Source organism: Bombus pascuorum, chromosome 11, assembly GCF_905332965.1.
Source record: "Bombus pascuorum chromosome 11, iyBomPasc1.1, whole genome shotgun sequence".
NCBI classification, from domain to species: Eukaryota; Metazoa; Arthropoda; class Insecta; order Hymenoptera; family Apidae; genus Bombus; species Bombus pascuorum.
In genome coordinates this window covers 10,636,864-10,663,713 of record NC_083498.1, presented here as the reverse complement: position 1 = coordinate 10,663,713, position 26,850 = coordinate 10,636,864, and the positions used below count along the sequence as shown (strand labels likewise).

Genomic DNA, 26,850 nt, shown 5'->3' with positions numbered 1-26,850 from the left:
CTCTATTTTACAAGGCATAAACAAAATTTGAATAACTCATTACACCAGCTTGCTGCTCCATCATTTTCATCCGCGACGACTCGCGACAAACATCAATATTCATGATTCTATCAGGGCAGCTTCAATCTTGACTCGAAGGCTCTTTTGAATCATCACATTCTTTGACCAAAAATAAAAGGTAAAAAGCATATTTAACCGATTTCTCTTATCTACTGGAAACTTAAAACTTCATTTCTATGCGACACACTTGCCTGAATATTTCTCAATTTTCCACAAAAACGGTGTATTTACCCTTTAAAAGAAGTACGACCGTATTTTGCACGTCCATCGCTGAACGTATCTGGAGTTTGTCCCTGTACACTTTGCAAACCAGTAAATTTGCACGCGTGATACTTATAAATAGGAACATCAGTGGGAATATTAAAACGCTGAGTATACGACATATTATACTTAGAATAGGAAGAAAATATTGGATAAAGATGAAAGAAGAGAAGAAATTGGTGAAAAGGAAGCAGAAAGGATCTTTTTCCCGTTTCTAGAGGCAGGAACTCGCTCTGGCTGGAAGCAGGCGGACCGCTTTTCCTGCCTCTTTCGTCCTTGTCGAATTTAATAATGGCAAATTTACAGGGTGCGACGGGTTTTTTCGCGAGTCGGTGCAATTTCCCGCGACAGTGGTAACGAAGTTCTTACGATCCGCACGTTTCCCTCGTATCGCAGTAAAGCAACCAGTTTTACGCGACGTCCAACGTATTAATGTTAACGGAGCAAGCGCATGCCACCACCCTGTCCGGAAGTCGTGCAGAAAGTCGTTATGGTGCCAAAATCTCGCCATTATTTCTCGAGAACACTTGAAAATACATCGTCTGTTATTTGGGTCCCATTTCTTTTAGTAAAAGTTGAATATTATACAAAACATTAATTATGCGTACGTTCTTTATGCGTTTGCTTAGAAAAAGCTTACTATTTCAAACTCAAATAATTTAAACACGTGTTTCAAAATTTCCAGTAAAAGTTTAAAAATATAAAAGATCCATATTCCGATGTAAAATTTCTCGAGCTTGAAATTTCCTTGAACATCGATTTTGGAATTGTACGATGCTTTCGGTATATATAATATTTGAATATTTTATTATTAAATAGACTCGGTGGTATTTTATAATATTTGTAACTATAGTTGACACTGTAAGAAACAGTGCTATAATCCATGTGACGTCGATCTTTTTGAGGAACATTTGGTATATAAGAGGAAGCCTCGAGAAACCTGGATTCAGTGTTTGACCGACTCAGAAACACTTCACTCGTTCTTGAGACGCTCTCTCTTCGATCCTGCTATTCTCGTCTCTTGTCTGCTCTCGTGTCTGGTGATTTCTTCCCACGTATTCCGTATGTAGGAACTTTGTCTGTTTACATTAAACAAAATCTCTGTTTTATTCTGTTCTAGAGGATTTTCATATCCAATCTTCCTGTTTTCTATTTTGCACAGAATATTCATACTATATAATTTCCATCTCCCATTTTATATAAAATTCTCTCTCTCTCTCTCTCTCTCTCATTTTTCTTAGAATTTTTACAAAGCATCTCTATTCTCTACTTTACATGGAATTTCCATATACAACCATCGTGTTTTACTTTATCATGAATTTTTATACTGCGCTCTCATTTTTTACATTACGTAAAGTCTTTATACAACGTTTTCATATTCTTCCTACATTACCTTCAACTAATTACAACTAATCCTATTATATTACGTCCTTTCTCTTATCGCCAAAATATCAATAAGTGTCATTTTAAAAATCAGCCAAGAATAAAAACTTGTTCGTTACTAAACGGACGAACCGTTAATAATGTCCCGCTTCGGATCAATTTCCTGAGAAACCAATTTAATTCCTAATGAAATTACACGTCGTCAAAAAGTGGGCAACGGTTGGAACACTTTGGAACCGTAACGCGCAAAGGATCAAACGATTCGCTCGCTCGTCAACAGAACGGTAGATTCCGCGTGAAATTCACAATGTTAGCACGCAGGTTACACCATGGACGCTCGTGTACTTCGCGAACCGTCATCAGGATTCACGACCAGAGACCCGTATACACCAAACCGGTCGACGATTTTCGGAAAATCGAACGTACTCGTCGGAGGAACGAGTTCGAGCAGACCGTACGTGTACCGGTTATTCCGGTGGTCATTGTTTCCGTTGAATTCGATCAACGGGCACGATCGAGAAAACAGTTAGTCCCATTCCCATGGCCAGCGAACCGATTCGAGAGAGTGCAAGCTGCACGAGACAGCGGAAGCACTCGAGGAAATCCCTCGATGCTGGGTCCTGTCCGGCAATCGATTGCCGAAGAAAAGCGTTCCAGGAGAGAACGATGCACGCCTGTCGACAAACAACCGCGGACCTCCACGATCAACCTGGTCTTCCCACTCTTTCGCCCTCTGCCACTCGCTAAATTGAAATTCGATTCCACCGCGGAAAGAGACCAGTTCCGTGTCCCGCAGGATTCTCTCCGAGCGTGATACGCTGTGACAAAGATACTCTAATGCGACTGTGTTGAGATGAGCCGTGAAAGAATGCAGGTGATTGTACAATTTGAACGTACAGTAGTTGGAATCGTAATCGATAGGCGATAATTGTGATCTTGGAAAGATTAAAGGTGAAAGACTTGATTTTAGAAAATCTAGAGGATTAATTGCTATTTTTTAATTTATCTTTTATTTATTTTTATATATATTTATTATCTGTATACCAAGAACAACTATAACGCTTGACGATAATAAAATTTATTACGATGTACGTTTGATTTGTAGATTGAAGTTGCATTAAACGAAGGACCTAACAAAACGAGTAAATATAAAAACTGCATGTTAATCCGCGGCGGAATCGGCTCATTAAATCTTCCACCGTTTCATTTCCCGCTTGTAAATATTTCAGCAAGCGGTATAGCTTCAACCATCCGAATTTAATAAGCATCTCGCTTTTAAACGCAACAATATTTCAGTGTTTCAGTTAATCACTAAACTTAATTTATACAACCATCCCTCCAGCATTTCGTTATCCGTAACCAACCCGGTTTCCGGCCAACGAAGCGTACTTTTAACGCTGATACGAGAACCATTGATACACTCTACGTATTTATGCAAAATTATACTGTGAGGAACGTAAAAATAAATCTTCGATTTAGTGTTATATTTACTAAATTACGACACCGTTCGGAGGTCTTCGAAGCTACTCTTTTATCGAGATTGCGGATATTTATGAAGATTCATATCTTTACAACTAAAGATATTCGACATAAACGTTCCACGTCAGATCTTTTTATTTAAATTACTTGAAATCTATGTAGTTTCGAGGCAAAATATAATAGTAACCACCCTAAGATTTTTTAAAAGGGGTGTGCATTCACTGTAACTTCAATCTAGACGAAAAGCTTGATACTTTCTATGACACGGTAATCCCAGAACAGGATTTTCTCATCCTCTCGTCTCTCTCTCTCTTTCTCTTTCTCTTTGAACCATCCTGAGGGAAGCCGGCAAGGAACATTAAAGCTGTTTTCACATTGTCGTTCGTGGAGGAACTCTCCGCCCGAGTACTTGCCATGGTAATCAACTGGAAGCCACTGGCTGGGTCCATTCCAGATTGCCCCTCGTTCAATTAGCATACATACGATGGCTACGCTCGCTTTCGGTCGCCCGCTGGCCCTTCGACCTATTTTCTTCTGAAACAGAAGTATCCCCCGCGCGTTAATTGATTTGACGTGTGTTCTTCTTCCTGTTCTTCGTGCAACGCGTTGTGTGTTTGGATTAATTTGGATTAAGCTTCCGAGGATTTTCTTTCGATTGGACTTCGTTGACTCAATCCGAAGTTTCGAGTATCTTAAAACTAAAACACTTTCGACTATTTTAAAAATTCGTTCAACTTCTTCGTTGAATTGACAGACAGCGATATTTGCGAATGATTCGCAAGTTTTATCGATTAGCTGGATAGACATAATATAATCATCTGTAGAAATCTTCGTACATTTTATAAAAAGACAATTTACATTAAAAAAAATAACGACAAGGAAGAAAGGTAAATTATTTGAAATCTCTTAAAATATATGCATACGATACATATAGAAAGATGTACGCAGTTTTCACTTTAGCTGTACACTTTTACTTTCAAAGACAGTCTTTCAGAATGTCCCTTGATACACGTCAAGGTGTCTGTATAAAAAGACACATTAATACAAGAATCGCAATTTTCTAAGTGTCGACGACGACGAACTTCGCCTGCGTATTCGTCAGAAGCTCGTGCTTTTGTCAGACGAAATATAGCAAACTGTTCCGCCATTCCTAGTCGAAGTTTTCATACTTTCACGAGCCATTGGGACCATTCGTTGGTTCTTCTGGAATTTCAAAAAGTTTCGCTGACTACCATGGTAAAATAACAGTCGGAAACAAAGAAGAGACGTCTGTCGATGGCTTTTAGCGAACCTCTGGTTAACCGAACTATCGGAGTTACGTAATAATTTCCATTCGCCATTGTTACCAGGCGAATAAGATTTTCAGTGATTCACCGTTTATCGTTTGTATACGAGGTGTGGTATGCAAAAATAAGACAAAAATGCAGAATATAATTCTTTCATTCGATGTCCCGTTTCGGAGAATATTAGGTTTGAAAAGTTATTTCACCAACTTGGTTAGTTCCAGATTGGAGACAAGTGGATAATCGACAGGAGATTATTTTATAGACGAAAATAAGTAAAAAATGGAATTGAACTTTTTTCGTTTGAAGCTTCGTTCTAGTGAAAATCGAGTTCGTATTTGTCGAATGTTGAAACTGGATTTTGTCGAAAATCTAGCTTTACGTGAAAAATTCGTATTCTACATTTTTAACTTATTTTCGTAGGATAATCTTTTGCCAATTATTCGTTTGTATCTCGTTAAAAGTCCATAAATTCCAAATTCATATGCGTTTGATAAACATTCGAACTCGATTTTCTCGGAAAAGCGATTCGAAGTTAAAAAAGAAGTTGCTCTCTTCGTATTTCGCACGCAGAATGACTTTTACACGGGCACTTTGCTCTGTAACACTTTGAAAAGTACAATAGGCAGTTGAACGCGACTTTAAAATTAAAAAAAGAAGAGGCGATACAAAATACATCGATATGACAATCTCATTATACAGATTTCCTGTAAAGTACGGTTTGACTCGGCGGAAATTCGCTAATCGTTTTAAATAGCCCATTATTGATAATTTGGATTCGATGCTGCCCCCAATAATTCCACGATGTGCGTTTAACATTTTAAATCGCTGCGTTACAACACACTTCGCGTCATTGGTAAATTCCCTCGAATACTCCATTCGATCGTTTCACAAACCCCCGATGTTTATCCCATCGCGACCATAGAACATCCTCTTGCGACAAAAGCGAGAGATTGCTGATGAAAGCAAAATGACCTCGTACGTGTACGTATATCTCTGAATTAACTTGGAAAGCCTACGTAAATTATTTCACGATTTTTATTGTATTTATTCGTTCGTTATTTCCCCTTAATATGATTTCTCAACACGAGATTTTCCGGATTAAATTCTAAAATGTCGCAAACTCTTCGCTGATGCGAAATGTCACACAGTTTCTCTTTGTGCATTTGGCACTGGAATTAAAAGTTAAGTGTGTAATTTACAAATGGTTTAATTGATATAACTCGTCCATATGTCTGTACGTGTATACGTATATCTCAAATGTGGTTTAACCTGTTCTTATCTATGATGAACAACAGTGGAAACGTTGACAGAAGATTGTAAGGCACGAACGATCTTTATAGGGCAATAGACAACTAGTAGGAGGCGTGTATTCGCCCAACCCGATTAAGTTTCGTGTAAATTTCAGACGGATCCGTGTACCCGTGTCGTATTTCATAACTCGTTGCCCGTGTACAGTTCTCGTTCCTTTAATTTCCGCCTTCCTGCTTGGCCCCGGTACGATATATTCGTAGTTACCTCGCACCACAGCAAATTCATCTGGCGGCAATTACGAAACGATCTCTAGCAACCGATAAACCTTCCGCTGCAAGCCGAGCCTTGCATGCGTTCGGCTTAATGTAATTGAATCACGAATGAAACGATCATAGAATAAAATAAAAGAAAAGTCGAGGAACAAGCAATATCACGTTTATTGTGCGGATCACGTTCGACCGATCGAGCATCGTGAAACATTAAGGAGAACAAGCTTAAAATTTCTCCGACCATCTTGCAAAGTAGTTGTTCCAACCACTTGCGTTTCGTATGTGCACGAGAATTAAACATTTTTTTAGCTTTGTTATTGCGAGACGTCCTGACCTTATCCTGGCTTATTTCAAGGTCCTGTTGTTACACGCACAAATGTACACAGTTTTTTTTTTTTTTTTTTTTTTTGGCACTTTGGAAACTCGTACAGAAAACTAGCCACGATTTTCCAGGATTCTCTTTCAGCATCGTCGGCCAAGAGCCAACCACAGGGAGGAAGGAATGGTTTCCGTTCCCTCGGTTCATTGCCGAACATTTTTTCCGAAAGATCCATGTGCGGTCAGAAACATTCCCTCAGATAGGACCGGCGGCCTTCAAGGAATGTCTTTTTTTATGCTGCTCCAGCTGGCAGAGGATCGCTTCTTCGAGATTCCTTCCGGTTCCGATAAGCCGAAAGACTGATGAAGCTTCGAAAACCAAGAACAGATCTACCACTGTGCGATGGGAAGCTTCGTAGACTCTACGAGTATCTTTTGCTCCATCTAAGATTGACAGAACCATTAGTACGTCGAAAGAATTCTCTTTCGCAAAATTGTTGATGGTTTTGTTAAAACGATTCGTGAATTTTTAACTCTGCATCGATAATTATAATAATTCTCGGAGGATCTTGTTCTTTTCATATTTACAAAACAAAGGCAAATTTCGTAATAATTCTTCTTGCAGAAAACTCCTCGATCGTTGGTAATATAACGACATAATCGATATTCATTGGCTTGTTTCGTTGAAAGCTCGATAAGCTATTGGTCTTAAGAAAATTGGAAAACAATTAACGAAAAGATCGTCGTCTGAACTTACACGTAGCATAAGAGTCGTTTCTTATTAATCGTTGTAAAGAACGAATATTCATTGACTCGTAGGATTAATGATACCTCGTTGGAGGATAAAGTCGTTTGGTGCGCGTGTCTGATGTTTTAAAGGCTAAAGGGGAGCACGCCACGCGTTAAATGGACGACGGAAGAAGATGGAGGATGATGGATAGAAGTAGAAGCCTCGATGCTAAGGTGTTTCGTCCCGGTGATAAATAGCGGTGCAATAAAAGTGGGCCGAGTAATTCGGATGCCACGTTATCCGATCGTTGCGTTAAGGGAATAATAACCTGACTGGGGTTGCATGATGGAAAATGGAAGTAGTGGCTTTGCAGCTCCGCAGAATTCGTTTTCGATATAGCTCGGTTCACGAAGAGAAAGACAGGAAAATAACAAATAGAGTGACTGGGAAATTCTCTTCGATCGTTAAACGATTACTAACGACACTGTGGAGATCTTATTTCTCCTAGAGGATTTTAAAACAGGTTTTACATAAAAGTATACTAATTTGATCCGTAATTAGAGAATTCCAGTAAACAGACAGGATAAAACAAAATAATTCTGCTATACTGTTTGTTACGACCGTTCGCGGAGAGACGCGGTCGCGAGGAAAACGCGTCAGCGAGAGACGTAAATTTTCGCTACGATTCGGCTAGTCGACGCTGCGAAATAGTCGTTCCCCTTGTTTCGATTAAGATAACAGGGGTAGTTTAATGAATTTAACACTGTGTTAATAGGTTAATATATCGTGTATATTCAACAATCAAGCTTACGATGCTCAACAATGATACGAGCGTCACAAAGTATTTGGCGATGAGTACAGTTAATGTGTTACAGAGAAATTCGACCCGACTTTACGATATCTCTCGATGAATTCGTTGGACTAAGCGACTTTATTCGTCGGAGCTCTCGACTTTAGAAACCGGAATGATTTAAGGGTGGTACCGTTATAGACCGGTTGACTGCTCTGACGACGAAAACGAACTGACTTGAAAGCGACGATACTGTGTCGGAGGAGAGCTGAAGAAGGGTGTGTCTAACGCACGGGATCATCGGATTTGTTGATGACAGTTTTTGGCCGGAAAAGTGAGGGTAACAGACATTGTTTCTATTGGCTACTAAGACTGTCGATGGACTAGGAAGGGTCTTAACCGCCCTCGATAGAGAGTTGGTAGTAGGAAGCATCGCACGCGTGCAAAACTAACTTTCACGTGTTTTCCCGAAAGAAACCACAAACCTTAGAAAACGCTTTCGTCAAATGATCTTTGTTTGATCTGAAAGACTTTAACTAGAGTTTTCTGAGATTTATGGTCGGTCCTTGAAAATCTTAAGGGTATGCGATAAGGATGTGCGGATATCTGGCTGCCATCCCGTCCGCGATGTGAGGCCCGGTCCAGGTAGAGAGTCGGCCGACGTAACGCTGTTGGAATACAACGATATTTCACGCACAGGCACAATACCCTTACACAGACACTCACACAGCCATTTGAACAGGACACTTATACAAGTCATATTCGTTACTGTATAGAGAGTGGGGTTCAAAGTATTTAAGGGATCATGGGTTACTACTTAAGTCTAGTCTGAGAATAACTGGCCAACGATCAACAATTCTTGTATACGTTGTTAATTATATCACTTGCTTATATACATCTGCTTCTGTAGTTCTTATTTCAACACAAACATTGTGTCTTCCAAAGATCATTAATCTCAACTTCAAGATTAAATTCTAGCATATACAAAATCCCTGAACAGCACGAAACAAGCTTCGGTTCTCGATTCCATACGACGACTATCTACAAACACGCTTCCTACGATATACATTAACCGAGAAATTTATTGCGCGTATATCTTACCATTATCTCCAATTTTCAGATAACCAAAGCATCGTGTATATAATGCCGATCAATCGAATACCAAGCAAAACGACGTTCTCTGCACCGTACTAGTAAAAATGCTCGTTACAACGATGATGGAACGACAGTCTCAACAGAGAGAAAAGGAAGTCGATGGAAGAAGAATCGGTGTGGGGCTGGTGAACAGGATGAAGGGAAGAGCTACAAAAGGCTGGATATCATAAACGACAATGAAACTCCCGAAGGAAGCTGGAACAAAGCGAGATGGTGGCGGTGTATACGTGTGCAGCTTTGAAAGGACAGTGACGACGTACAGCGTGGACGTTGGATCGAGGAAGGAAAGAAGGAAAGAAAGAAAAGGGCAGAACGACACGCCGGGGGATCGCTCGAGTCTCTCTGATCGGTCAATAACGATTTCCCGGGAATATAAATGTCTCCGCGAGCAGTCGTCCGGGCTGTTCGATTCGGCCCGTGTCCGGCATTGCCTTTTAATCTTGTAGCTTTGCCTCTTTTAATCTCGTTCCATCGACCGGCTGCACCCTTCCATGCCGCTCTTTCCCGTCCACTCGTTCATTCGATGCAATTTCTCTTTTCGTACGTACGCTCGAAATCATCGCTCATTCGACTGTACGAAAAAACCTGCTGGTTGCATGAGAATCGTTAATCTTGACGGATGAACCGAAGATGGAACATCGTTTCGATGTAACGATTGGAAAATAGTAATTATTCGGTGTATAATCGCGTCTTGATTCTGCTTATCGAATTAATTTCATCGGTCGCTTTCAAATTGAGAACGAGTTTCAGGCATAGAAAATTCAAGAACCGTCTAAGCATAAGCTAAATCTAAGAATCCTCAATTCCTGTACTACTGTACCATTTTCGATAGGATCGCGATAAGATTCCAATTGCCTCTCACATTCTCGCCATCGATATTCCACCAAACTTCTACAGCTCTAAACGCACACCAACCTACTGAAACAAAAATATAAATAATACGTTTACCAACATTTTCTTCGCTCTCCTTTTATTAACGGAGAACCGATTCGTCAATCCGATGAGATCTTCAACGGAAGACAGTTCGATTCTGATCCAAAGACTTCAATACCCGGGACGATTCTTTGCTTTGGCCGAAAAAGAAGCTGTTCTCGGTGAGTGAAATCGTACCTTAAAGTACACGTATTCATACGTAACTTCGAATCTTCTTCAATTTTTCCGATGATATACCTCTAAACGCCTCGAAACGATACTATGCGCAAAGCTTCTTCCGGTTCTTCCTCGAGCTATCTTTTACAGGCTTCGAAACGATGTATCGGTAAAGAGAAAGATTGCAGCGAAGATTTGGAAGAGTAGATTCGTCTCGGGGCAGACTGAATTTCCTCGAGGGAGAAATTGTTGCAGGCAGCAGCCTCGACGGTGCTTTCATCAGCGACAGATTTTTCTCGTCGAACGCTAAACTTGCGGGGCGAGGTGTGACGCGCGTGCGAGGGCCTGTAAAGCTGGCTTTTGTCACTTTCCCTGGCTCGTGCATCGAAAATCCACGCCCTTTGACGCCTCTGAAAAGTTGCTGCCGACAGCGATCAGGTTTGACGAGCAATCGACACCGATAATCAAAGGTTCGTTCTTTTTTCCTTTGCCACTGAACAATTTTTACGTAGAACGCAAAAATTCAATTACACCACCTGAACCACTCAAGCTTGCAACATTTTTCTTTTTTCTTCCGTCTTTTTTTTTTCCTCTCCGCGTTTAGAAGTAACTTAAACAGCCAAGAACCATTCTACCATTTACGATGCAGCGCTATTGTTAGAAAAAATGAAGTTTCTGTGCGCGGCTCTTACCCGATAACCGCAATTTATATTATAAGCAAAAAAAAAAAAAAAAAAAAAGAAAAAAATAGAAAATGAACGGAGGGAGTGAAAATACAGAATTTTGAATTTTAGAGCAATCCGCGATGATCGAAACACGGATAAAAGTTCAATATCGCAAATATAGAAAAAAGAAACATTCGTATCAGGACTGAAAACGCAACGTCCATTGTTCCCCTATATTTCCGGTTATTTAAGCTTATCATTGGCCCGACGATTCCGTGGGATCATGGGAGATGGATCAGGATATTTAGAGTGGCGCATCAATCTCGCATCGAGCTCCCGAATGGCCGTTCGGTTGCTCGCAAATCCACGTCGTTTCACCGGCCGGTGCATTAAACAGGATTTATATTTCCTCGAATAGGAACCGATGGGATCGATCGGTATTGTCGACTGAAAGTAGCGCCATTTTGCATCTTATTTAGAGGAACCGTGCACATGCGAGCAATTCGCGATTCAGTAAAAAGAACCACCTCTATACATTTTCAAGTTGGTTCCAAATTTTATCGGTACAATTACGACAGCCGTGTCTCGTTACAGCGCGAATAAAAGTTCAAAATGCTTTGTATAATACATACGATACGAGCATAAAGATTTGTTATATAAGTATTCAAATATTTTCGTGAACCAATATATCCACCACATTATAAAAAATTCTACTATACTCTGTTTAAGGCAGTGAGTTTACGATATTTCCATTTTTGTGTGTCTTCGTCCCATTAAGTTTCGATTTTATGAATTCTTCGTTGGTTATTACGGTTTGCACCGCACCTCGCATGTAGATCTACGATATTCTGGTTGAGTTTACTGGTACCGGTGCAAGGGATCGGCATCCGTATACCGGAAACGATAATCTCAGAGGGTGAAACCAAGTCTTGTAAATCCGTGGAATAACACGATGTCTGGTTGTGTCGTTGCGTTGAGGAGGGTCACAGGATTTTCTACGGATAAAGGATATACACTGGGTTAGGTTACGCCTCCGAAAGCGTTAAAGCGATTAAAAGATAGGACTCTGAAGGGGAATTTGAAAATCAAACGGTTCGGTTGAAGAATATTCATTAAAAATTCATTGCATTCAGCTGTCAAAACGCAAATAACTTACTTCCATTCATCGTAAAGACGTTATTTATTGCGAGAAGATGGCGCAGACGTTGCTAAATTTTCAGACAAATTTTTAGAAACGATATTCGCAACGTTACTTTTCTACCCTTTTTCACTCGATGTAACCTTTAAAATCTCTATAATCTGTAAATTCTGTTGGACGAAATAGCGAAATTTCAATCGTGAATTCAGCCACGAAAGAATTCGCGGAAAACGAGCGGAGAATGCGAGACACGCGGTGCAGCAGCGACAGAAAGTCGACTCTCGATTAGGAGGACAGGCGACGATCGAGCGAGATCCCGTCCGTCAGAGTAGTTCCCGGTGGAGAATCGAGCGACTTGGCGTGGCTCTTGACAATATCTACGGCAAGAAGGAAACCGACGAAAGGGTTCGGTGGATCGTGGTAACAGTCGGTCGGGTCGCATAAATCAGCTGCACGAGACCCTCGAGCGGCAGAGGTGTCGGGGCCGGCAGGCCGAGCCGTCAATAAAATGCAAAGTCGGAAAGATAAAGTTAAAGATAAGCCGCCCTCGGATCCACACAGAGAGTACTTGGACGCTGAGTCCACCGACGAGGAGGAGAGACAACGTAAGATTTACGAGAAAAATATTAAAGGCTTCTTCTAGCGACTCTCCTCTGCAATCCAGTTTCTTCTATTTTCTACGTTTCTACCTTCCGCTATGTAGCTCTCCTCCCTTTGCCAATTCCTCTAGTTTCCCTGTATTTTTCTTCCGATTTTCCTCCCCGATTTTCTTATTCTTTCCAGAGTCTCCTTTATCTCTTTGGTTCTTCGAACCTGTTATTCCGCGATGAATTATCTCGAGATGTTGGTATTCGCTAACCTTCTGTGCAGGTTTGTCGCGTGTGATTTACGATACATTAGTTGAGTATTTGAAAATTGTTATTAATACATTCTTCTGATGAAATTCGATGGAATTTTGATGGAAGATATTCAAATATCGCGTAGAATTTGTATCGGATTGTATGGAAAATTTGTATTATTTTCAAGATTGGAAGATGATTATTTCATGTACATGAATTTCTGTGAAATAATGGAATGCTGAATTTACGTACAGCTGCCCCTGGATGGATATGCCGTTGTAACACTCCAGTCGGCATACTTGTAATTCTCAACGAGAATTAATTGCGACGTATTCGGTAATAAAAAAAGAAAATTAATGAGAAGAATCAAGATCGGTCGGTACGGAAAATGTTTTTCAATCGGAAAAAGTTAGATCTCATGTACCAGTAAAGAGCACGCTATAAATGTTAAATCTCGACTGAAATATTTAACTACATCCGTTCCATTTATCAGATACATCGTTTGTTTTAATCTTTTTAAAACTGAAATTCCAGTTTTAAATAAGTTAATCGTAACACGAATGTTGCGCGACATTATAAAGTAAGAGGATGAAATTAGAGAGAACAGTTTAGCAAAGATTCTTCGTAAATTCTTTTTCGCTGCGTTGGAATTTTTATTACGATGTAAGTGAAACTACGATGAAAGTACAGCAATATCGAGCCGCGAAAATGAAGAGTGGTAATTGGCGGAAAGGAACTCCACCAGGTCTAATATTATGTATAGCTCGCCCCTCGATATTCAATTTACCGTTATTAAATGCCGGATACTCAAAACAAGTAAATTAGAAAGTTTTGTTTTTCACAAATATTACTCTTCTTCGATCATTCCTTCATCCTATGTTGCAACACCTTCTTTGATCGCTATAACTACTTTATGTACTATATTTTCAGTCACAAAAGAATCATTATAGTTAACGAACTTTCGATCTATTTCAAATATTTTCCTATATTTTATAATTCGCCTCTTCAACCCCCCTCCCCCATTAAAATCGTTTAATTTCGCTAAACTTTCTTATACAGTGTGACGCGAAAGAAAGTTAGAGTCATTCCTATCGATCATGTACGACAAAACGCCATATCGATCGCACGTGCAAAGATCTTAAACGATCGACGTTATTGATTTTATATTACAATGAAAATGAAATATATTTTTAGAAAACGTTCTTCGTTCATGGTTCCCTTCGTTCATGAATTTAGTAAGATGTTATCGAGACAGAAGCGTTTAATGAAAGGTCTAAGATTTTTGCTCGGCCTTGTAGCTCCAACTACACCCTTGGACAAAAAGATAGCACATGTGTGCTATCATTAATTTCTCATAGATAGAGTCCGAATTTCCCAAGTTTGACGAATGGCATATAAACAGTACCTTGTAGTAATAAGGTATATGAGCTTGAAACTGTATCTTCGCTATTCCTCTTGTATTTATCAACAATGATTGTGAAATCCGGTCGGCGAAATGATAGCACACCAAGCATTTTGTTTCCATTCCTTAGTATTTCTGTGTATTCTGAGTGGTGTAGACGTAGTGAAAAGTAGAAGAATTTCATTAGAAACCTTACAAATTTCGATTCAAACAATGGGACGTGGAAAACAGCTAAATAGTGAAGAGATTCAAACAGTTTTGAAATTAAAGAAAGAAAACTTTACTATTTCTAAAATTGCAAAAGTTCTCAGTAGAAGTCGGAAAGTCATTTATAATTTACTGAAAGATGTAAATAATTATGGAACAAAAAAAAGCAGTGGGAGACCTTCCGCGATTAGTACTCGTGAAAAACGTGCAATTTTACGTGCCGCGTCAAATTCGCTTCTCACGTCACGTGAAATTGCAGAAAAAGTTGGCGTAAAAACTAATCCTCGGAATGTCAGACGTGTACTACAACAATCCGCGCACATAAAGCGGATGAAATTAAAACGAAGACCAGCTCTAAAGCAGATTCACAAGGAGCATCGATTATATTTTGCAAAAGAACATATACGGTGGAACAAGAAGTGGAGGAAAGTTATATTTACAGATAAAAAAAGATTTAATTTAGATGGCCCAGATGGATTCAATTTTTACTATCATGATGTAAGAAAAAAAAAATTGTCACAAATACGGCGTCAAATGGGTGGAGGTAGCATTATGCTTTGGGCAGGTATTGGGTATAACGGAAAGACTGATTTAATATCAATTCGCAGCAAGATGAATGCTATAACCTATCGTAATTTGATACAAAATCAAATTGCAAAGTACGCAACACATATTGCGAGACAAGATTTTATTTTTCAGCAAGATAATGCTGCAGTTCACACCGCTAAGGTTGTGAAAGAATATTTTTCAACAGAAAATATTGCAGTTTTGGACTGGCCTGCATGCTCCCCCGATTTAAACATAATCGAAAACTGTTGGAGTAAATTAAGCAATGCCGTTTATAGAGAAAATAGGCAATTTGAAAGTATTAATCAGTTAAAAAAGTGCCTTGAAGAGGAATGGAGAAATATATCGCTGGATTATATTAGAAAACTATATCGTTCTTTGCCGAAACGAATGCTGGAGGTGGTGGAGAATAAGGGAGGATCCACACATTATTAAATTTTAAAAGGTTTTTTATTTTTGTACAATTTAGTAGATAATAAACACTACAACTTTTGAAAGTGTGCTATCATTTCGCCGACCGGATTTCACAATCATTGTTGATAAATACAAGAGGAATAGCGAAGATACAGTTTCAAGCTCATATACCTTATTACTACAAGGTACTGTTTATATGCCATTCGTCAAACTTGGGAAATTCGGACTCTATCTATGAGAAATTAATGATAGCACACATGTGCTATCTTTTTGTCCAAGGGTGTAACAGAAACTGGGGAGAAGATCGTTCGAACGAACCTGAACAATGGGGTAGCATCGATACGAGTGCGCCAGGGGTTGAATTATGACGCTGAAGGTGGCCGCTCTGGTGGACGATTAATCGGCGTATCCAAGTTCCTAATTTGTCTCCGGGTTTATGGTAATTCGAGAGCCGTTTCTCGGACCGAATCGAAGGAGAAACGTGGCTAATTCGTTGCTAGTTTAGAAAGTAGGTAAACTGGATAAACCAATACCTGTCTGTCGAATAACGAGCATTCGAATTGTGAGCACGGGGCTTTATTCGAAATATCCAGCGGGTGTCTGCAAGGAGATTTAGCAAGCATAGGGTGGTGAGAAACGGAGGAAGGGAGAAGGTTGAAACTACCCTGCGAACAATTAATGTCACGGACTGGCTGTGGATGATCGAGGACGGCAATTCGGCGCCGAGGACTCGTCGCAAAATCGCCAATGGGATTTAATTTCATATTAACCCCTTCGCAGTCGCTCTTCGTAATTGAGGGGATGAAATCGTGAATTACGTAGGTGCTAGAATCTTTTTTAGTGCGTTTGAAAAATTTCGTTGATCTATGCTTGTTAATTTTTTTATTTGCATACATTTTAGTCCTGTCTTGTGATAATTCTAAAATGTAGAAGATTATTCCAGTACCTGTAGCGTTGTTGGTCGTATTCAGCGTAGAAGTTTACTTGTTCTTCCAATTGAAACGTGATTACACAGCAGGCAATTATTAAACACGTATACCTATTTGTTTCTATTACACCAGATTAATTACGATCATCCAGGCATAGTGTATTTCTTGTCGTATATTCCAAGTCAGCAACTTTGTCAATTAACTCGACGAGAAATAAAGCTGCAAAGTTATAAAACTCATTTACAAGGCACTGACACATTCTTATCTTACGTCCTCGTTCTGAAATGTCAATTTCGATTTTATCAGGAAAAAATGCTATTCTATTCGAAGGCCGAAAGACTGAAATCGATGCTTATGATCTCGGCACCATTAACACCATTTTAAGGAGAATCATCTATGGCTAATCTCTGATCGACCTAGAAATAAGCCAGAAACGAATCTACAAAATCACAAATATCAATTGCAAAAGGATAAACACATTGTTCCTGTCGTATCTCTTCGTTCCTCAACTTTGATCCTTCCTATCGCGAAAAAAAATTGGTTTCCATTCGAGGAAGGAAAATTTGAAATCGTAGCTTGTTACACAGCCTCAATGGCTAGCAGAGGATGGCGAAATAATTTCGCACACCGCGCAAAGTGCCCGTAATTACGTCGACAATGGTCGCTATGTCTGTGGCGCTCGCACGCGTGTTAATACACCAGCATGGCCAAGCAAAAATGTTTGCCACGATATTCACCGGGGTTCGATCGTGTCCCACCCCGGTGGCACCATGGTAAAAAAAAAGGAATTACTTTCGCGTTGAACGCGTAACGAAATTGTAACGGTTAATCCGCTGGACGAGAATTTTATTGCGAATCGTTATTGCCGTGTCCCTGCGAGCCCAACCCCCGACCAACCCCCACTCATCCACCGATCGATACAATGTTAATGAATTTTAATAAACAGAACGACTGACTTTTCACGATCACCACTGGGAAATTCGCGTAATCGTGCTGCTAATCGAGTGGTTCACCTCCGAATAAATCCCCGAAAAACCACGCCCTCCTTCCGAAAAAAATAATTAACATTTTCGTCGTGTTTTTACGATCAGTAGTCGTGAATTTTAATGAAGAGGACATTTTTTAATCATCGCTGACAAATAATTTCGCAGCTAAATTAATTGCCGAGTGAATAACTATGCGAAAATTTGCCGCTCTCTAAAAAAAAAAAAATAATAAATATATGGCGGAAATTAATTTTTTGAATAAAGATTGGCTTCCTGTAATCGTCACTGAGAAATTCTCATAATTTCGCAGTTAATCGGGTATTTATTCAGATAAACACTCGAAAGTCGACTCCTATTTCAGATAAATTAATAAAAATCAAATATTTTTTCAATAACAACCATTTTTCGCCAACATTGTTGTAGAATTCCTATAATCGCGTTTCTAATGAAATGACTGGCCAAATAAACCTCCGAAAATACCAACCTCTCATTTAAAAAAAAAATGCAATAGAATTCGCGTATTTTTCATAGCATCGCGATAACGTTCCTTCCCCTTGCAATTGCAACGCTGGTATGAAAAATTCAATGGTAATTCGCCGATTCGGCGATGATCCTCCGCACTGACGGCAGGCCGAGCATTTCCATGCGTGTCGCGAGAATGTCACTCTCTTTTTCCGGTGAAAAACGCGGCTGGAACGTGTGCCTTGCTGTTCTTCCTGCTGGCAATACATTTTCCATTATCGGCCGATGCTTCGCGCGTATCGCGCATTCCGCGTAACGCTGCGCGGATTATCGATGTTCCGTGCGAGATCCGGGAATTCACTCGCGATGCTTTTTAGGGAAAAAAAATGTTCAAAATGATAGCGATTAAAATTCGAATTGTCGCAGTTGGACCAAGCTGTAGGAGAAATTTTTAGGAAGAGGAAAAATTTCGAACTGCTGGTACATACGAATGGTATTAGATTCTTTTTGGTTAGATTTGCCTTCGGCTGAGAATGAAATATGCAAAATGTCTTGAGTTTTTTAAAAGTTTCCAGAAGATAAAATTCGCCTGGAACATGGTGTTAATATAAAAGGAGTACTTGACTCTGGCAAAAAGGATAATCCATTTGCAGTAGCAAGAAAAACGGGGAAGTATCTTAATTATGATTATGGAACTCACCCCCAAATAAAAAAGTAGCAAAAAGATACTTAAATCTAAGGGAAGACAATCACAATAAATTAGAAGAAATGAAACAGTAAACAGGTTTGGCGAAACAATCCTGTTAAGACGTAGAGCATCGTAAAAGTCGGCAAGTTGAAACACTCGCTTGTGTTTTATGACACACGGACTGTCGAGCAGCCGAAGGCAACAAATTTTCACTTCCAAACCTGAAAAAAACCCATATTCCAGCTTTCTCCGTCGTTACATCCCAAACACTATCCGTTCTCGCCATTTCCTACCACTTTCGTCGTAAAACAACCTGTGCAAATATTTTACAAATATTTGATGTAGAAACCTTGTAAACAATACATCAGATGCAACAGAAGCATCGCGCGAACAAGATAAAATAAATTTCAGAAATCTTCGTTCGTTTTAATGTCTTTCTGAAGTATCTTTTACTGTACAGGTCTGGAACTCATAAATGCGTAGTCCAAAGTTCTATGATCTAAAGATTTAGAACTCGAAGTTCTATAACCCAAAGCTGTATGATCCAAATTGTTGTCATGAATTCGTCATTCGAAGATATATAATTCAAAATGCAAAGATGAACTGAAAATCCGATGGCTAATAGCCACGGTCAAAGCACAACGTTTCCGCGCGATAGGCTCCTGTTCAAATTCCTGCAGATATTTCCGCCCTATCATCTCTTGTGCAAAATAGCCAACAACAAGTCCTTGGATGGCGTTGGAAGAGTCAACAACCAGCAACCTTCGCAACCTACAGTCTCGTCAGCAAGTGACGTGCTCCTTTCGCGAATACATCTTTCGCGACTGCTGAACAAATTTGTGAAATCCTCGCGTCACTCGCATAGATTCAGCGAGGGAAGAAAAGAGAAACGACGAAGAACGAAGAGCAAAAGGGAAAAAGCATACCACGAGGAACGTGACAGGATCACGATGTAAAATTTGTGAAAAATCATAGGCAGGGAAAGCTGCGTGACAGTAATAAGTCCCTCGGGTTGAGAGAATGTTTCCTACAGCATAACAAAAGGAAAACGAGAGAGAGAAAGAGAGAGAAGAGAGGGAGGGAGAGAGCGTCGGTACTATCTACATAATACTCGCTATCATAGTCTAATAAATTATGGCAACGTGTCCTCCCGCGGCGCCTCGATCACCCAACGTGTTTCCTCTTCCGCCGATTCACTAGCTGGCCGCGATTTATCGTTCCTGTTAGATTGCCAGCAGCGAAGTCGTATCCTGAGGGTGGCACAGAGGGTGTGGTGGGTTTGGTGCTCTTCTGGTTGTATGCGCCTTCGAGAAAGCGGGGCGGAGAAGAAGAGAACTAACGAAAAACGATATCGGAACGGACAGGAGAGATTCTTAGAAACGAATGTGTCCGATTTAACTCTCCCGTCGGATTTAAGGAGACCCATCGCGATCGCTACTTGCGATCGCCGTCTAACGAACGATCTTTACGATCGGAGAAAATTTGGTCCCGGTGCAGAGTCGTTCTTTAACTCTTTGACAAGAAAGACTCGGGGAAAATTGTTAGATACATGCAGTATGGTAAATTTGATATTTTATGTAGTATCATAGATAACGCGGTTGTCGATACACACCATGGTCCTAAATTCACGTTACGATCGGATTTCACGCGAACTTGATCAATTTTCAAATTCGATGATCTTGCGCTCCTGAAAAGAAACAAGTTAGGGAAATAATTATATATTTGGTGAAGTGGATATTGATTGACACGTTGATGTATTCTGTTGCAGGACACGAAGTCGATGAAGTTCAAGAGGAACTTAGACCGGTCTACGATGAACAGGAACTGTCGAACCTAGTTAGTAGTTTAACTGGGATCTTAGAACATAAAGACGGATAACGATCGTGAAGAAATTTCTTAATGCACAATACCGGATAGATTCAGCCTTACCCTAAATACCGACAATTACAACCTTCGCAAAAAAGAAAATAATAATATTAATTATTAAAACTCGTATCATAAGTAAAAAGAAAATCAATCCTTTGATATTAACATTAATCATAATTAAAAGATTCAGCCAATAAGTGACAAAAATCTTCATCTTCTTCCAGGTCAACTGTGTGAAAGACATGACGACCCTGAGCGGAATAAGGAAGGAGGACTGGTCCTACTACTTGGAATTAACAATTCGAGAGTTCTTTCTAAATCCGAACTTCACCACCCTGACCATCTATTATTTATACAACAGGCTCGCTGCTTCTCTGTCGTTCCCTATCGTACCGGTATACGAGCTCACCTACTTCATCAGGGAACCACAAGAGATCCTGCGAGCGGACACATTTCGGGATCGCGTGTTGTTCGGCTCGGTGAACGATAAAGTAGAGCAACACGTGCTGTCGGTTGTTCAAAACGTGCTGTCGCCGATCTTCCTCAAGATCGAAACCTGGCCAGACAGTATCCATCCAGAGAGGATTCTCGCTCGCTTTGTTCGGTGTTTAACTCGTGTTTAATTAGTCGAGGAAAGTTTTCCGGGGAGCACGGTATCGTAACGATACTTCAACGAGCTGAACCACGAAACTTTCTTGTCTCCTCCAAGACTTTCTTCTCTTTTTGCTCTCCTTCCCTCTCTTTCTGGTAAACAATCTGTGGGTGTAAAACCGCCAGCTATAAGTTTAATTGGGTAGCAGTGGACGCTGTAGAATCTTCAGGGGGCCAATGTCCCGCGTCAATGGCGTTTTCCGAAATTCAAATCTGCAAAATTCAGCTTCCTACTTGAGAGAAACTTGTCGGAAGCTTTTGTATAGTTTAGGTACGGACTTCTCATAATATTGCCACTTTGGGGTAACAATTTCGAGAGCGATACTTTTAATTCTGATGCCTGAAATTTTCCACGTTCCTGAGCCCTTGAAAGTAGGAAGTTTCTAAGTTAATGATAGAGTTAACGCGGTACTTCGAATGATCAGGTTTCATGGAAATTTCATAAATTTGTAACGACCTAGTTTCATAACTTTCTCTGATACTTTATTCGTGTCTTCGATTCCAATTTAGACTTTACTTATTTACAGCTCTACTATTAACAGGCATTGAACGACGATCCACTAATAGTTTGTCTGCATCGAAACTAACAAATAGCTTTCAGTAACGAAAGAGGGTTTGGAACAAAGGACGATCGGCCAACATTTGCACAGTCTCCTCGGCTTAAGCTCGCAACAACCCCGACTTGACGACGTTACCAAGCGAATTTGTAACTTCGGCCGCGCAATCCCTGTTACCGCATCGCGCCGCGCGAACTTTCGGCCCAGTGTCGACCAACAGAGCGAGAGAAGAGAAGAAGGACCGAAAGGAGAGGGTGAAACAGGAAGGGTGGAACGAAGTTATTATTACCATAATTTTCAACTAAATGCACTGCGCAACTCGCCGCCGGTAAATTCAGCGTCGATGTTTGCACATGTACGAAAGGCCACGAACGACGGATTATTAGGTCCACCTCGAGTCAGAAACGATTGCATTGTGTTTGGCTGGAAGTCGTCTCATTATTTCTAATGGATCCGCGATTCTAACTGAATCGAAGGAGCCGTTCTCCTCTAATTACAAGGACATGGTTTTAAACGAGGATTCTAGAGATGAACAGGACCTGACACTTTTACCAGTTTCCATCTCTGTGAATTAGTCTGTTCTGGATCTCTCATAGTTTCTCGAATCATAATTCTTAATCTCTGCTTTCGGAATCATAAAAATTAAATTTCAGTGGGAAATTGTTTGAACGAAATGGAATAAAATAGCTGAATCCTTCTTTTTTTAATTATATCGCGATAAGTTATAACGAAAGTATTGGAGGAGCAGGGAAAATAAAAATAAGGGAAAATATCGATAGAGAGGCTTATTCTTCTTCCTTAACCTGAGATACATGCGTGAAGGCGGACTTTTACACGAACATGGACACCTTCTTCTGCAACTTAACAGACCTTACGTACAAAATGCTGGGCTTAACGGTGATATATGTACCTCGTGAGGGTAGCAACCTGACCGAAGAGGACTGCACCGATAAGGAGTTGGTCAAGAGGATGGAGAGTGTGGTAGCCTACTGGACCACCCAAATAAGGATAGCCCTCTCAGACCAAGAGCAAGCGACACCCAACGAATTGTTGTGTCTAAAGGACGAGTACGACTTTTGGATTTATCGATGTTAGTAATTTCATTTCGTAAATATTTCAGCAGTATGTATTTGCTTGTAAAGCATATTAGGTCTGGGATTTCTGGATAGCTCACTAATAAATCTCTGTACACTGATTATGGAATATTAAATTAATATTTTATAATCTGAACGTCCGAATTTGAATATTTCAATGTAAATTCTAATAAAATGTGTATAACTCCAACTCCCAGAATCTAAGCTTCCATTCCTTCTTCTAAACATATTTGTACCACAGAAAATTCTTTCTCTAACAGATGACAATCTCTGCGGTCTCAACCACCAGCTTCAGAACCCAACGGTGAAAATAATAGCAGAATTCCTATTAATAAGTCATTCGACTTATGCTCGCCAATTCTTATCATTAATAGATGAGATCGAAGACGGCGTACAGGAAGCCAAATCTAACATCGAGTACCTTCAAATCTTGATAGATCCCTCTGCAGAATTAGAGAAATGCACTACACCATCAAGCATCGAGGAACATCTGATGTTAATCATACATCTGTTCAGAATAATCTGGTTGAATTCGCCGTTCTATAGCAGTCATGAGAGAATAGAGAATCTCTTCAAGGCTCTTAGTAATCAAATTATTATCCTGTGTCGAGATTACATCGACTTTAATGAAGTATTTTCTGAGAAGCCTAGAAGATCCATGCAAAAGTTCAGAGAATGTATAGACGCCTGTGAAAATTATAAAGCACTGTATGACAAGGTAATAATATTCATTTTTCTTCGTAATGAGGCATTGAGAGCAAAAGTGAACTAACTCTAATATTCAATAAGTCGTATAATTCATTATAAGTAACACTTGCTACATTTTTATTTATGAAATATTCCCTATTATACTTTCATATTCCTTATTTCATCTCGACATTTTATATTCTCAACCCTATATCTCGTGAACTCGTGATAATGTGTAAATTTCTATATCTCACGTTTCCTATTCCTTATTCCGTTTCTCAAATTCTGTGCTTCATATCAAATATGCACAATCTAACACATACATCTAATGTTCCCTACCCTACATCACTACTTCATTCCTTACATTCCCTACCGTTCATTCTATTTACTCCTCATTTCGTTTTCCCTATCCTAGTTCGATGATTTCACCCTTCCAATTTAGACGCAAGACAAAATTCAGAAAATATTCACGAAGAGTATGTTTCCTACAAAAGATAAAAAGCATCGCACAAACAGCGCGTAAGAAACCGTCACTTTCCCCAAACGAAATTCGCTATCACATAAAATGAAGTTCATTTCCTATAAATTTCCCACAAAACCCACAAATAATTGACACTTCTCACAAAATGAAGTTCATTGTCCCATAAAATGAAATTCCTTTTCCACGAACGAAATTCACTAACCCACGAGATGAAATTCTTTTCCCACAAAATGGATTTTTTTCCCAACGAATTTCCCACAAACCGCGTCAAGAGCCGGCACTTCCCATACTTGAAATTCGTGATCGCTAACATAGATTTAGGAAATTTGTTAGTTTGATTTGGAATATAGGAAAAAGTAGAGTGCAGGATTTGGAGTACAGAGAAGAATACACCGGGTATGGGCATAGAAGGTGGAAAAAGGGCTGGTGGAAAACGTATGATAGGATAAAGGATATGGAAATATAAAATATGAGATGTCGGATGGAGGTATGTGCTGTGGGAATAAGAATGGAAGATACGTTTCAGGGATACTTGGATATGGGACACAGAAGAGGAAATAGGACATATGAAACGTTAAACGTAGGAAGAATAGATGTATATGCTACAAAAGCAAGGATAAAAGATATTTCCTAGTGATACGGGATGTGGGATATAGAGTACCAGAAAAAAAAATAAAATATGGGATATGGAATGGAGAAATGAAGTGTGAGAAGTAAGGTGAAAGATACGGATATATGTTAGGAATACTAATAGTTGTAGAATATAGGATATGAGATAAGCTTTATGAAATATGGAATGTGGGATGGAAATGTGAATTGTGGAATAGCTTTGGGATTGTAGGTATTAGATGTTGAATGTAAAATACAGAGTATGTCAATAGTATGGAAAGTGAGGTAGAAATCGTGGAACCTAATATGTAACTTTTGAGATGTTAGGTATAGAAACTAGTTGCATGATACATAACATAGGATGTGGGATATGAGATATAGGACATAGAAGATAGAATAGGATACAGGATTTGGGATGTGTGATCTTGATGAAATCATGATCTAAATATAATTACAATTTGATGTTATCCGTAATATTATAATTAAAATGGATCTTGTTAAAAATAAACAAGTGTCTGAAAAAGTATCTTAACGATAATATATAAATGTACTTCATAAAAATGTAGTAGAATCCACTTTTGCTCTAAATGCCTCATATTTCGTTAATCGTTCGATATTTGCTTTTACTTTTTGAATACATATAATGCTTTCGAAAGACTGTTTGAATGTTCACCGTGTTATCGCGTACAAATTCAGTCGACGGTCGGTGTATTAAGGGACTATTAAACGACGTGTGCGGAGTTACTTTGGATACTTAGGAAAGAGCCGTTAGGCAAAGTGAGGAGTTCCCGCGTTAAGCGGAAGTCACGGTAATTGTACCCACCCTTTGGCCGGTTCACAATGATCCCCGTGAACGCGGGAACACGCTCCCATCCCTGTTAAAATAATATTCGCCGAGGCGAGCGGCTCGAGCCTGCAATTAATCTTATCTTCCTTTAATCGCGACGAATCGTGGTAAAACAACACGCGAGCACCCATGCTACGTGCAAATGAACGTAAAAGTATTGCTAAGCCCACTGCGCGACTGATAATTTTAATATCGTCGCAAATTAAACGAAGAACTCAGTTGAAAAAGTACGATAAATAAACTGTACATGTTTATACATTTGTATTTAAAAATTTACAAACTGGACACGATATTCAAAAACATGAAAATTATTCAAAGTACCGGGGCATTAGTTATAACGTTTCAAAATTTCTATTTGAGTCGTGTTAGTTTATCTGCATTCATAAAAATATGAATTACCATAACATCGCAGTCTAATGATGACTATTTATCTAATCTATTTTCGTCGATATTTCAATTTTGATACTATTCGGTGTACTTGATGACTGAGACAAATTTATAAAATTAAGAAAGAAAGCAAATCACATCTTGGACTGTCATCGAACAACCTCGTAACAGAAAAGGCTGCAAAAAGGGAAACGTTCGAAGATAATTCGTCAATCTCAAAATTAACATTTTATCCTGTGCAGCGAGGGTAGCGTGTGTCGCCGAAGGGAGGGTTGCCTCTGGAACCGGGTCAAGTTTTCGCGTTAAACGGAAGTCACAGTAACCTCGACTTAGGCGTTCCCCGTGTGGCTAGATAAGCGTCGACAGGGATGAGAATTGCCATGGGCTACGTATCGCATCGTGGTTATTCTCGCGAACTGAGGGCGCAGGAATCGTAGTCAAAAGGTTTGAAATTCTCGATTTTTCCGTGAAAAATCTCAATAGTCATCCTACGAGTCATCGATAGAGAGTGAAACAACGTTTCTCAGGGGATCACGAAGAGTTCTGACGACGAATTGAGATTGGCAACGATACTTTTTATTCTTTGTAAATGTTAAAGCGTCGTGATGTTAAAGATTATGCAAATTAAAAAAGATTTTGTACATCTAATTAGGAGATTTCTGATGATAGCGCATTTGTGAGAAATTTAAAAGCGTACAAATATACAGAGTGCGCAATATAGTGCGAAAACAATCTCAACCCAAATTATTAAAAAACGGGCGTCACAGCGAAAAAAATAGTACGATAGCAATGGAGCAACGAAATAATATTGCAATTTCGATATTCCGATTGTTTATGAAGCTCTCGAAAAACGATCAAGTGCGTCCCTTTCGAAAATGAATCGCGATCCCGCGATTGATCGTCCAAATATAAACGGGAAAAATATAAAAATGGAAGAAAGCCAGCCTGATTGTTGACAAGATACGAAATGACGTAACAACATCATGCACTCGAACGCTTTGAAATTGAATCGTCTGGTGTGTCAATGGCGTTCGTAGAATGATGTTTGACAAGAGAAAATTCTCGTGCACCCTGTAACAATACGATACGATTTTATATAGAAAAGTCTATAGTCCGCATTTCGAGGAATCGTAAAAGCTTCTTCAATGCTATATATCTGGAAGATATCTACTTTTAAAGTATCACTTTCACTAAAATGAACGAAATGAAATATATACCATGATATAGAGATAATTTATAGAACATATAAAACATCTATTTATATGTAATAGAAACGAATAAAAGAATAATATAAATAGACATA

At 39.5% G+C, this 26,850-nt stretch overlaps 2 protein-coding genes across 4 annotated transcripts in view; both read left to right on the top strand.

Annotated features, from left to right (window-relative positions):
• LOC132911956 (photoreceptor outer segment membrane glycoprotein 2-like) overlaps window positions 1-20,564 on the top strand; it is an 83,591-nt gene extending 63,027 nt beyond the window's left edge. The window contains exons 6-8 of one of the 3 annotated variants that reach the window (XR_009659118.1): window positions 8,948-10,541; window positions 20,137-20,204; window positions 20,459-20,479. Coding sequence is in view for 2 of the 3 variants with exons in the window: in XM_060969021.1 (XP_060825004.1) it covers window positions 20,137-20,204; window position 20,459 (69 nt within the window). In the remaining variant the exon portion in view is untranslated. Of the gene's footprint in view, window positions 1-8,947; window positions 10,792-20,136; window positions 20,205-20,458 lie in introns of those variants that run through there. The other 2 variants (XM_060969021.1, XM_060969022.1) reach the window with 2 other exon arrangements.
• A 300-nt stretch (window positions 20,565-20,864) lies between these two features.
• LOC132911962 (dynein axonemal heavy chain 2) overlaps window positions 20,865-26,850 on the top strand; it is a 39,998-nt gene continuing 34,012 nt past the window's right edge. The window contains exons 1-2 of the mRNA XM_060969027.1: window positions 20,865-22,532; window positions 22,797-23,254. Of these exons, the coding sequence (XP_060825010.1) occupies window positions 22,283-22,532; window positions 22,797-23,254 (708 nt within the window). The 5' untranslated portion in view covers window positions 20,865-22,282. The remainder of the gene's footprint in view (window positions 22,533-22,796; window positions 23,255-26,850) is intronic.